The following is a 12231-nucleotide window of genomic DNA, read 5'->3' on the forward strand; positions in this document are numbered from 1 at the left end:
GTGGTTTTAATAGAATAAATTGTGTCTTTGCCAGTTTAAACAGTTGTCTTCAGTTAGGCCAGTCATGGTGGCTTATGTATACAGTTACAGTTTTTGTACTTGGGTGTTAAAATAAATCTGAAGAGGCATGGAAGAAATAGAATTTACTTAGGTTTTTGGTGACCCCTTTTCTGAACAGAACTAGCAAGGCTGAGTGAGTAACTATCATTCATTAGTGTGGCTGAAGACAATAGATGAGCTTCTGAGTACTGTCAGGGAACAATTATCTTCAATAAAAGTAGGTGCTGGTTTGATGCATCCATAATTAGAACTGTCTAGCACTGTGGAAAGGGTTTCCTCTCCCTCTTAGGGCTAGAGGGCTTGGCAAAATCTCCTTTGAAACTAGAGCATTTATCTGAAAGGCTTCTTGGGTAAAGGACAACCCTATGACTTTCTTTATATAAACTGCTTTTATGACCATCCATATGTATCTGTAATAATTTCAACTTGCAGAGGATGTAAAAAACCATGTGGCAGATACAAGAGGATTGGAAGCCTTCTATCAAAGCCGTGCCTGATGGAATTGCTTTTTGTTGGAGTAGTATCTTTGACAGACTTTAGCAGCGGTTTTAATTAAGAGTAAGGGTCCCATTATAATAGATTTGAGGGGTGGCAGTGGATAAGGCCGTGATCTAACTGGAAAGAAGAGGAGAATCATGGATGGCAGAGTTCTGTGTTGCACTGCAGCAGCACACATCTTGCAGGTCGTTAGTGGAAGGGGGTAGGCTAAGCTGTTGCAGCATTCCCCTTCCCACTTTGTACCTGTTTGGAAGGGGAAGGCTCATACAATACCATGTTACAGCACAAATCAAAAGACTTTGATATAATGAAATTGGGTGTAATTTCTTCCTTTCCCTTGGATAGAGAATTACTTGGACATGAGGAGAGAGGTGCAGTCTTTACATGCCTTCTCTAATGAATTTTCTCACCAATGGACTAAACTTGGTAACAGCTTGCTGTAGGAGAAGGCTGAATCCTGTCTCTGCCCAGACAGAAGCCTTTTATAAAAGAATCCTGTTAAAAAGAGTAAACCTGTTACCAGGAAGAAATCAAGTGAACTGGTGTGACAGAAGAAACAAGAATAGACGACACAGTGTTAGTGAAAAACCGTTCTTTAAAGAAGCAAAATGGTTTTGTTTACACAAGCTAGCAAAAGGGATATTGGTTGCTGCAGCAGGAATCTAATGGCATCAGATTCACCAGCCTGGTTGTTTATTTCTAGAGATATGTTCAGTGAACATTTCAAGCACTCCAGGAAAAAAAGAGAGACTGAGGACTTAGCTATGTTTTATTAACATTTTGTTTCCAATAGAAATCAAACTGAAGAAGACAACAGATAAATCCTGATTTCACTTTAGTTGTTGAGATATGCATTTATCAGAAGAAATGAGAAACAGATTACACCAGCAAACACATCTGGCCTTAGACTGGCCTTCAAGTCATCCAAAAAGAAGCACAAAATATGGAGTTGTTTACAGCCAGGCACTTAAAATCCCACACAGCTGCAAGGGTGAGAGGCAGCAGAATAAACTCGCAAGACAAGCTGACAACAGCTCCACTGCCGGGGTGCCCCTTTTGCAGACGAGACAACAACAGATGAAGAAATCTTGAGAATGACCCAGAGCAGTGCTCATTAGTGAATGAAGCACAGGCAGGAAATGGGACAAGATTTCTTTTGTCATAGTTTTTCACCCAGCTGTCTGCCTGTCCCACAGCCACCCACATGTAATCAAATATAGTCATAGTCAACCTCCAGAAAAGTTATACAAATAAAACCTCCAGTGATTGCATACAGACTCCTTCCAAGTTACATTAGCAAGGAAAGAAAAATTACTGGGTTTAATCCAGGCACGTTTATCATTGCAATTGAAACTTATTAGGAGGGGTTGTATTCAGGTAAATCTGATAGAACCATATGATTCCTCTTAGTGCTGTCATCTGGACATCTGTTTCTCTGCATATCTACTATTTATTATCAATTTACTAACACTTTTACTACTTCTACTTGGTTCCTTCTTATGGCAAAGCTGTGATTTTTACTTTTATACTGGTGTAAACTCTCTTTGTGTTAAACAGATGTGTGCAATACCCAAAAGGAGAGCATTAATAAGAAGAGAAAATAATTTCTGGACTTCTGAAATGGAATCTGTGGAATCAAATGCTATTTTGAGATTTTTAAGTTATCATAATGACTTTGAGACTCTAGCTTCTTTGGGCCCTTTCTTTTGCAAGTACAGCTCAATTAACATCTTGCTCATAGGCTATAAAAAACATTTGGTTTCTCTTATGGATTGAGTGCAGTTTTTCATCTGTATTTTTCAGCTGGAGTTAAATAACAGAAGTCTGTTACGGAGAATTCTGTTAACTCTTGTTTTTCCAAATGGCAGCCATCCTGTTGCTCTCCACCAGGAGCCACCAGTCTGTAGAATACTGTGAGTAGTTACATTCTGCTCTGGTGCTGTTCATTCTGCCTTCATGTTTGGCTTTGCTGCTCAGCTGCAGTGGCCATTTTTAAATGGAGCAGTTGTCTATGAGCTATTCATGAGAGTCTTCTAAATGGAGACTTTGAACACATCAGCACTGAGATTAAGCATCAATAAAAACAAGTGTCATATTTGTAGCCTATAGCAATTATTTAAAAAATCGTGGATTCAGTCTTGAGCCATCCAGTGTGTAGATTTCCAGAGTGACATTAGGCAGACAGAGAATTCAAGCTGGCATTAGAAAAAAAGAAAAAAAGCCCCTTCCCACCCAAAATTATGTCAGCACCGACGTGAGACAACACTCTCTAAAAATCCCACTTGAATCAGTCCATATGAGTATCGTGGCATTCTTTCACACTCTAAAGTATCTACAAGGAGCTGGTCTGAGACCAACTTATTCCACCCTAGCTAGCAGAGAGACCTGAAATACAATGAGCTCATAAATGCTAATCAAAGTGATTTTATATTTAATGGGGAGGGGTTGCTGCAAACTATCAGAACAGTCTTTGAGGCATCTGGTTTGTTGCTTTTGGAGTCCCATTAAAATCTCTTCTGTGCTATTACAATGGTAATGGCGGCTATCAGACATTACTGCATCTCCTCTTACCACTGTGTCTGGGTGCAGTATCACTAGAGCTTTTAGTTGTGTATTTTTCTCCCCACATCTCTCATTTCTCATCTTTATTTGAATCACAGTCTTGTTCAGCAGGTCAGCTAATGGAGAGCAGATTTTTTTACTTATTCTGGTTCTTTTTTTCCCTTTTCCCTCTATTTATACAACACACAATTTGTAATCTTTTTTAAACCAAAGAAGAGAGAAGTCTTGAGTTCATCTAGATTAAAATCAGCTGCAGCCTATTAATGGACTCAGCCCAAGATTGAGACTTTAGGAAACAAAAACACTGGACTAAATTATACTGAACTGGCCTCTGTCTCCTGGTGAGGGGATTCATATAGCAAGAGGAAAGGGGAAAAGGGGGGTAAAGGGAGAGGATCTCCATGTGGTTTTAATTCATTTTGATTCTCTTCCTGAAGCTAATTTACCCAACACAAAGGCTCTGTAGTGGGCAGCCAGCTTTTTAGAAGTTTGGCTTTCACTGATAAACAACTCAGTTCCTGTTCTGAAGGTCCGAGATAGCTCAGACCTGTGTGTAATCAGCCAAAGTTTAATGTGAGTATTTTGGTACAGGGTATTGCAATTACATATTAGAGTCCTTTCATCATCTGTCAGAGTGTATCCTGAAGACTCTCAGATAATTGATCTAACTCTTCCATTCATTCTGTCCCCAGAAACAGACAGTGAATTGTCTCATTGAAGAATGAGAATAGGAGACACATGCAAGTCAAGCCAAAAGTGCTTCTACTGGCATGGCACTCACAGAAGGCAGTTCTGAACTTCTACTGGGCATAGGAGCCTTTGCCACCAGAGTAGCAATGTACTGTTCTCTGCTAAAGGGAAAATACTCATTGATTCTATTCATCCCCTTCAACATTAAATCTTTTTTATTGCATTCTTAGTCCCATTACTGTGTGTAGTCCTGCAGCAACATGCAAGTAGTTATGTCTTTGCCCTAAAAAAGCCAGACAGTGGGTGGACAAGTGAAGCAAACAGTAAATCATTAGCTGGAAATTACTTGATTCATTATGTTAGGCCCAGACTGTCTTTGGTTACAGTTTTCATGTATTTAGTGACAATAACTTGTAATCTAAACAAAGCTAGAAGGCAAATGGGGAGATTAATGAAGGGACTGAGATGGAGGAGGGAGTGGAACTCAGCCTTGGAAGGAAGGGTTGACTTGAGACAATAGCTGTCCATGTATGGCTTCCCAGTGCTTCAGTCCCACGTGCAAATATTTGTAATGGGAAATGAGTAAAAGCATGGCCCAAATCTATCACTGCCTAATAAACCATGACAATCAGCACCAGTTGTTCACTGCTCTGTTAATGTGTCCTAGGAATGAGTAACATCAAAGCAAATACAGTTTTAAGATTGAAATCTGGGGATATCTGGCTTCAACTGCTAATTCTTGCTGGTTTTGTGTAATAATGGGCAAAAGAATTTCACCATGTCCTGTTTTCAATCTTCTAATTTACAGAGATGCTGAAATGTTCAGCATTATGTGAAGGACACTCCATTTTTACAGTGTTTCATTCTGTACACATATAATCCAGTTACTGTGTAGTTGTTCAGGAAGCCTTATATATCTTTATCTGGGCATGTTTTTCCAAAGTGAATTTTACATTTTCATGGCTTTCCTGCTTTATGAGTCAGTTCAAGCAAAGGTTTAAATACAGAGAGAATCCCTTCTACTTTGCTTGACAAATAATTTCTCACATTTATAGCAAGTCATCTGGAGACTAGGGGGAAGCAGCACATGGGATTCTCCCGTAGTTCTTCCTCCTCCTAAGCACATGCTGTACCTCTCCCACCAGCATCCAGTTCACCTCCTGTGTGCCACAGTGCTCTGAAAACGGGCCAGAGCTGCTACAAAGCTTTCAGGAATTAGACTGGGTTTTTTTAAGATAAATCAAGTTTCAGTTGATGTACTGGAAATCTTCTTAGTATTTCCTGCCTGTATTTCTTCTTTCCAAAACTTTTAAGGCATGATGTAGCTGAAATAAAGCAACCCACAGGCTTTTGGATACTCTAAGGTGTTTCACTTTTTCCCTTGGCCTTCCTCAAATGCTGCTGGAAGCAAATTGGTTTGCTGTCCTTTTTCGTTACTTTGTTTTGTTCTTCTGCTTTTATTCTGTCAGTAAGTCTGTTTTTTGCCTAATGCTCAGACAGATCACTTTCTCCCCTCACCCCAACCTGTTAGATATGGATGACTCCAACAGAAGTAGTTAAAACTTTATTCAGAAATAACTGGAAGTAATTAGCCATCTAGGACTTGGCTGGAGATTTATTTTAAGGCTCAAAGTGACCTAATAGTATTCTGAGAGAGTAAACTTAATTTTGGATAACTTTAGATTACTTTTGTAAGAAGAAACTGTTTTTGGTATTCTTTACACACACACACATACAGGCACCCCAACAAAAACAAAAAGTAAAATAAACAGTTTTGTGTTTTTACTATTCCACAGCTAGCAAGTTACCAAAGAAACAATTACAGTAGTTCGATATAGTAAAATTTGTGTGAGTAACATTGGCTTACCGTAAGCTTCACATGCTAGGATATGCTTCCTCTGTCGACAAAGATACCATATTCATCCCCAACACTTGTAGAAGCAGAGCTGCCTTTCTCATTGCCCTAATCTCCACATTTGTGGCATCTGTTCCCATGATTCCCTTTGTCTTGTGAGGTCCAGACCCTGCACAGCCTGTGTCTTTTTGTAGTCTTTTGTTTTTAGTAATTACTAAACAAAGCAGAATTTAACTGTAGCTTTATTTAGCTTGAAAGGAAATGCAATGCTAGAGGCAACCAGTTTCAATAGGTTTTAACCCTAGACATTATAAAAAGCCTTAGTATTTTTCTTTTATTTATTCCAACCTGAAAAAACCAGATAGTTCAAACAAAAAACTTATGAAAAGAATGGGGTTCAGTCATTTCAAGGCATCATGTTGTGAGATAATTTTGAGAAACCTATTTTAGTGTGTTTGCAGACTTGAATATTACTTACTCTTGGTTCCTAACGTAAAAGTTGTCATCACAACCATAAAGCTAGAAATGCGCTTTTGAAAAAGACAGAAAAAAATTGACAGCACAATATTCAGTTACTATGAAAATCTTTTATCTTGATATTCTACTCTGACTCTGTCCAATTTTATGCTTTGCTATCATATAAAATGGTGTAGTTGGTAAGGTGTTGATCCTGGAGTTTCCCAGGGATCTGGCACAGCAGAAATGATGTGTTATTACCAGGCTGAGCTCTAGTCACCTGTGCACTGTTAAGGGCCTGCAATTTGCTCACATTTTACTTGTAGAGAGGAAAAATCTCTTTTTTTTTTCAGTTTTCAACTGCATAATGTTCTCTGTGTAGAGGAAGAACATGGAGAGAGACATCTTGCTTTCATGTTCTTCTCATGGTCCTGTAGCTGGCTGCACGAGCACGTGGGCAGCCACCTGTGCCAAGGCACCCTGAGCTCAGAGCTCTTGTGCAGAGCAGCACCCGTGCACTTACGTGACTCAGACTAAGTTTCACTCCTCTGCTCTGGTGGCTGCCACAGGACAGGAAGAAGGGCCCGCTGGGAAGGTTTATTTTAAGAAGTTGCTGTATGATTTTGGTTCCTTTTGGCCGCAGTGTTCATTGTAAGCATAGAGCAAGAAAGCAGGAGCTGTCTTGGGGGTGCTCTGTGCAAGCTGTGTGGCTGTCGTTGTTTCTCATTTGCCCTCTGTGCTCCAAACTTAGTGTGGATTCAGAGCACTCTGCAGATCAGGTCAAGCTCCTTGGTTTCCACTTCTCAGATAAGCAGGAGCAGTTCACCCTGGCTGCTGTCAAACTGTTCAACTTTCCTTTAAACTATTCCTACCAGTGTAACAGTCTACCAGTATTTTACCATGGAACAGATATTCTTTGGAGATATCTGCATCTGTGGTAATCTGAGGAAGCTATGGGCAGAAGCTGCTATACAAGGTGTACATGTGCTCACAGTCTGAAACTGAATTTAAGAATAAAGGGAAGAATCACATACATATGCATCCTGTAATATGATAGGGGTTTTACAGAAATTCCATTTGGAGGATATTTATAGTGATTGGCATACTTTGCCTGGCATGCTTTTTAATAGTTTTTGAAATGAGATGGCTTTATTGTTTAGAGAGCTCTAAGAAATAAAATTGTTCTTGGCTTGGGAGTTTTGCTGCTGGTGTCTCTAGCAGCTGTTGAAGAACAGGCCACGAGTTCTTCCTTATCACTTCTGCCTGTTGGTGAGCAATGCATTGGAGCTGTTTCATTTTGCTTTTAGTGTTGGGGAACATTGCTATACAGCCTAAAGCATAATGGTGGAGGAAGAGTGAAGTTATTAGCTTTGGTCATCATCAGTTTTTAAGAAAACTAAGATGGCTCAGTCTGGCCCATTTGTCATTAATTAAGTGTACTGTACATTGCTTTCAAGATTTTTGTGCTGGGCAGCACTTTGTAGATCTTTGGTACACTTAGACTTCCAGGCAATATAGACTTCCCAGGGTAGGTCAAATTCTCTTACACTTTCTCTCTTCTTTTGTGCAGCACTTTCCACAAAAGTATTCTGATAGTATCAGATAATTTGTTTCTTTTCCTGAATTACTAGTTCTAAAACATCTTTCTCATACTGTTCAGAGAAAAACAGTCTAGTCAATAAAAGCAGAAATTGGAGAACAGTTGTCTGTTTTAAGTAGAGCTTTGAGAATCCAGTCATGCTGGTTTTCTGGGTCTACTTAGCATTTTACTTTGATGCTTCACCTGTGAAGGGTGAATACAAAAGTAGAATGTTGGTGCTAGTCCAAAACTTTGTTTATCATTCGTTACCTGAATTTCACATAACTGTAAAACTGTGCCTGAGGTTCCACAAAAGAAGTTTTCTTTTGAGGTTTTTGCTTTGATTTGGGTTGGATCTATCCAGAAAATGTCTTGTGGAATATTACTTGAATTTTTGCAGGTGTTTTTGTCCATCAGGAAATAAATTTCCTGAAATTTTTAGCCAGCAGAAGAAGGTGAAATAAGATAGAATATGGTCATGTAGACAACTTCATGTTTGTTCAGAGAATTAGTCTTCAGATTTTTGCCAAGTTTCATATAAAAGTTTGGTCTGGCTCTGATGTAATCCCCTGTGATTCATCTGCTTCCCACTGTCTCCCAAGAGGATGAATCACACTGTATATCTCCAAGACAAACTATCAACATACATTGACAGAGGTGTCATTCAGGTAAAGAACGATAAACAAATGACACTAGAAAATATACTGTCCTGAGGTCAAACCTTTCCCTGTAAGTGACAACTAGCAAATACATGGAAATGTCCTTTACTGGCTCTAGATTTGTCTGTTTTGTATTTCCTCTGCCTAGAAAAAGATGAGACTGAGAAGCAGACAGGAATAAGTTTCTTTCCTGATGTTGAGCACCATAGTTGGGCAGGTTATTTTCTTCTTCCTGCTAAGTACCCTGGCATGTGTTTTTTTCCTCTGATATTGCTTGGCAGTATTTGCTGGAAGAGATGGTTCTGTTTGGGATGAAACCTTATTTATTTCCCCCCCACTCCCATTTCTTTTTTTTTTCTTTTTTTATACTAGACTAGACAACTATGTCATTTGAAGAATAAAAATCAATTTTCTATTTCTGTATCAGATTTTCTCCCCAACCTTTTATCTACTGATTTGACTGATTTGCAGCCCTTCTTTCCCTCTCTCCTTGCTGATAACTAATGGCCTTTGGTATTAAGCCAGCCTTTCAGTGCATACACCACCATGCCAACGAGAGTGTGTGCAGCTATTCTGTCTGCTTTGGAGGCCTACAGATGCAGCCAGAGCTAGAACAATTCCCGTATTGATCCCACACTTGTCAGTTAATCCGTCATAAGGCATGGGAATCTTAGCCCTATCCACATCTGCCTGCATAACTGCAGGGGGAAAACCAATTCTCTGAAGCTCTCACCAGGAAACAAGAAAGCAAAGAGAAATGGGAGCTTGCTGGGAGAGAGGGCTGTAAGCTGCTGGGCCAGAGGGCCGTGAGATTGCCTACCTGCTCCACCCTTTCCCCCTGACTCCTTTTCATCCTCCTGCAGGTCAGCAGGATCAGGTTTATGTTAGTGAACCATGAAGCTTATCAAATAAATGTTGCAGCAGCAGGTGTTTGGCTCTCTCCGCAGGCCAAGTCTAACAAGGTTGATATTGTGTCTGTGGCCAAAGTAATGCAGTAATTACTTTTCTGGGCTTGGAACGCCCAAGAGATTTCTGGGAACCAGTTAGAAAAACAAACCTTGCTAAGAGTAGGGAATTTTTAAAAAGGAACAGTGGTGCTCTCTGTGCCAGAAGGAGAGGACAGGCATTTTGAGTGCAGCATCCAGTGTGGTGCCCCATCCCCTCACAGACTGCTCATGTTACAGGGGCCTGGAACAGAGGCAAAGTGCTTGAGTTTCGTTGCTCACGTTGGGATGGGCAGCTTATTTTGGCCCATGGTGGCATTTGGAAAGGCAACTGCTTCCTTTAAAATCATTTATGTGTACTGTAAGAGTTGCACAGCATAGCATTCCCACTGCTGTCTGTTTCTTGCTCTGTGCATTTCCCTTGTAAGCTCTGAACACAGGTACTGAGTTGTAGGACATGAGGCAGCTTAATTACCCTAGAGGAAGAATGAGATCTCACAGCACAGCTCTGCTGTGCCCTGCCCCTTTATCTCATGTAGTCCCTCTCAGGCCAGGCAGGAGAAAGTTAAAACAGGTCTGTACAGTGATGACATTTAAAAGCAGCAATCTCCATGATTTTTTTAAAGAGTATTGATCACTTAGACCAAAGCTTTTTCCCTGCAGCTGATTATTATATGTGATAATGTTACCATAATGTCATTTAAACCAACTTAAGTAATTGCAAAAATGGCCTGAACTACTGGAAATTTCTTCTGTTGCTGTCTGATTGTTCTGGAGACCAGAATTTGAAAGTGAGAAGAGGAAGAAAGCAAAACTGATTAGACATTCATAGGGTTGCACATTAGACTTGAACCTGGTATGTTTAAAAAATTACTTTTTATATAAAAAAACCTATACAATTCTTAATACCTATAAATAATTCTATAGGTATCCTTCTGTGCTGTTGAACCATGCTACAAAGCAATGCCTTCACAGTGATGAATGAATTTTCCCAAGCTAGGAAAGTTAGCATTTCATTAATATATCTGGCAATGCTTTTCCATCCCTACTGTTTATTTTAAGCTGTGGTTTTGCATATCACTTTGTATTCTGAAGACCTGATGCATTGGTGGAGGTCCAAAGATACCACACCATTCTGTCAGTGTTCTCAGAAGCTCAGCAGTTTCTTGCTGAGCTGCTTTGTTCTGGGTGCTTTGTGCTGGGCACACGGTGACCGAGGGTGCTGTGACTGCCATGGCCAGTCCCCAGGGCTGGACTCTGGGCCAGGGGTACTGCAAGGTGAGTGCTGTGGGTAGGTGGGACGCTGCTTCCTCAAGGTGTTCAGTGACTTCCCATAAACACTGAGTGTAGCAGATAGTGAAGAACTGCTGTACTAAGACTGCTGGACGGGAAAGCAGTGGAATTTGTCTCAGCATTATTGCATTTAGGGCAAACCTTGTCTGCTCTTGAAAAATGGCACCAGGGTTCCTTCCGCAGCAATTTCCCCATTACAAATGCAAAACAGATCAGCCAAAAATCAGGCAGTTTATGTATGACCTAAGATGGCTTAGGTGGTCCTTATAGAGCTCTCTCCTTCAATCTGGGACACATTTGCATGATATAGTTTTTTAAACATGGTCCTTTAATTTGATTTTTTATATACATTGTTGGAACCCTTGTTAAGCATTTGGAAGGACACATTAATCAGCTTAACTAGGACAGACTTTTTCATCATGTACTCTGTAAATATTCAGGAATGATGTTCTGAAAATTCTCATTTGAAGGAAACATTGCTGCAGAATTTGGCCTACTGGCCTATCTGAAGTATCAGATTCTGAGGGAAGATGAAGCCCATATATTTATTTTTCTATAAAAAGCAAAGACCAACTATGGCCAACTCTAATAAATCTCCACTGGAGAGTAGTGTGTCAGCAAGAAGCCATTCAGGACTGAGCTGTATGGCAATGTTAAAGAGAGCCTGGAGGCATGTTAGGATTGGTGTTGCAGTGCCAGAGCTATGTATGAGAACTTCACACGTGACTTATCAGTGTTCACCTGAGTGTAACCAGACATGAACCAGAATATATTTGCTATTAATATTGCAGCTGGGACTTTTTTCTTTACTTTTGTGATTAGGAGAATGTGCCAGCTGTGTGCATGTGTGTCTTCTGGCAATGAAGGGATGACAGTGCTTACAGTTTCCATATGAAAGCAAGAGCATGCCTTCTCTAGGCCCAAAACATTTGCAAAAGTACTTCATAAAGCTTAAGAAATAATAACAAAGAGGAAAATAAGTGGCACTGGATTAGATCGAGGTATTTTATGTACTGTGATGTTTTGTATAATCATCTGGAAAGAAATGGAAAAGATCTTTTGAAGATCATTGATTGGAAACAATCTTTATTACTGATCAAGTTCACCTTTGTGAAAAAAGGCTATTTAAATATTAGGCATCTTTTACTCCCATGGCACAAAACTGATTCAAAGACTTGCTCTGATAGATAAGCTGTTAAATGGCTTGTTAGATTAGATAAGGGAATTGTAATGTTTTTGATGTTAAAATTACATCCCTACACATGAAATCTCTCCTCATCTAGCAACTAGAAAAAGATATTACCTGCGTATAGGAGGTCATCTGCATGTTGTGTAGTTTTCTGAAGGCTGGGGATTGGTTTGGACATTACTTTTGTGGTTACTACTTTTTATCCCTAGTGGAAAAAAAATGTTTTTATTGGCTATATGGAGGTGAAAATATGTTGAAGTTTTCAGGTATTGGTAATGGACACCAGAGTTCTCACCTGATAGTTTACATTAAGATCTTGGCTACATCAGAAAGAGGAAAAAAGGACTGCTAACCAACCTAAGGGAGTTATATCATTCCATTCTTTAATGGGACAGATTATTCCTGGTCTATTAATGCAGAAGTTGTCAACACAAATGGAATTACAG

General features: G+C 39.8%; 1 protein-coding gene across 22 annotated transcripts in view; it reads left to right on the forward strand.

Annotated features, from left to right (window-relative positions):
* RAD51B (RAD51 paralog B) overlaps positions 1-12231 on the forward strand; it is a 404685-nt gene that overhangs the window by 282018 nt on the left and 110436 nt on the right. For 3 of the 22 annotated variants that reach the window (XR_010364582.1, XR_010364587.1, XM_064424277.1), the window contains one exon: positions 2362-2471. The exons of 16 other annotated variants lie outside the window; for them this stretch is intronic. Coding sequence is in view for 2 of the 6 variants with exons in the window: in XM_064424277.1 (XP_064280347.1) it covers positions 2362-2471 (110 nt within the window). In the remaining 4 variants the exon portion in view is untranslated. Of the gene's footprint in view, positions 1-2361; positions 2472-3812; positions 4548-12231 lie in introns of those variants that run through there. 3 more of the 22 variants (XR_010364583.1, XM_064424278.1, XM_064424282.1) reach the window with 2 other exon arrangements.

This window comes from Passer domesticus, chromosome 6, assembly GCF_036417665.1.
Source record: "Passer domesticus isolate bPasDom1 chromosome 6, bPasDom1.hap1, whole genome shotgun sequence".
In the NCBI taxonomy this organism is placed as follows: Eukaryota; Metazoa; Chordata; class Aves; order Passeriformes; family Passeridae; genus Passer; species Passer domesticus.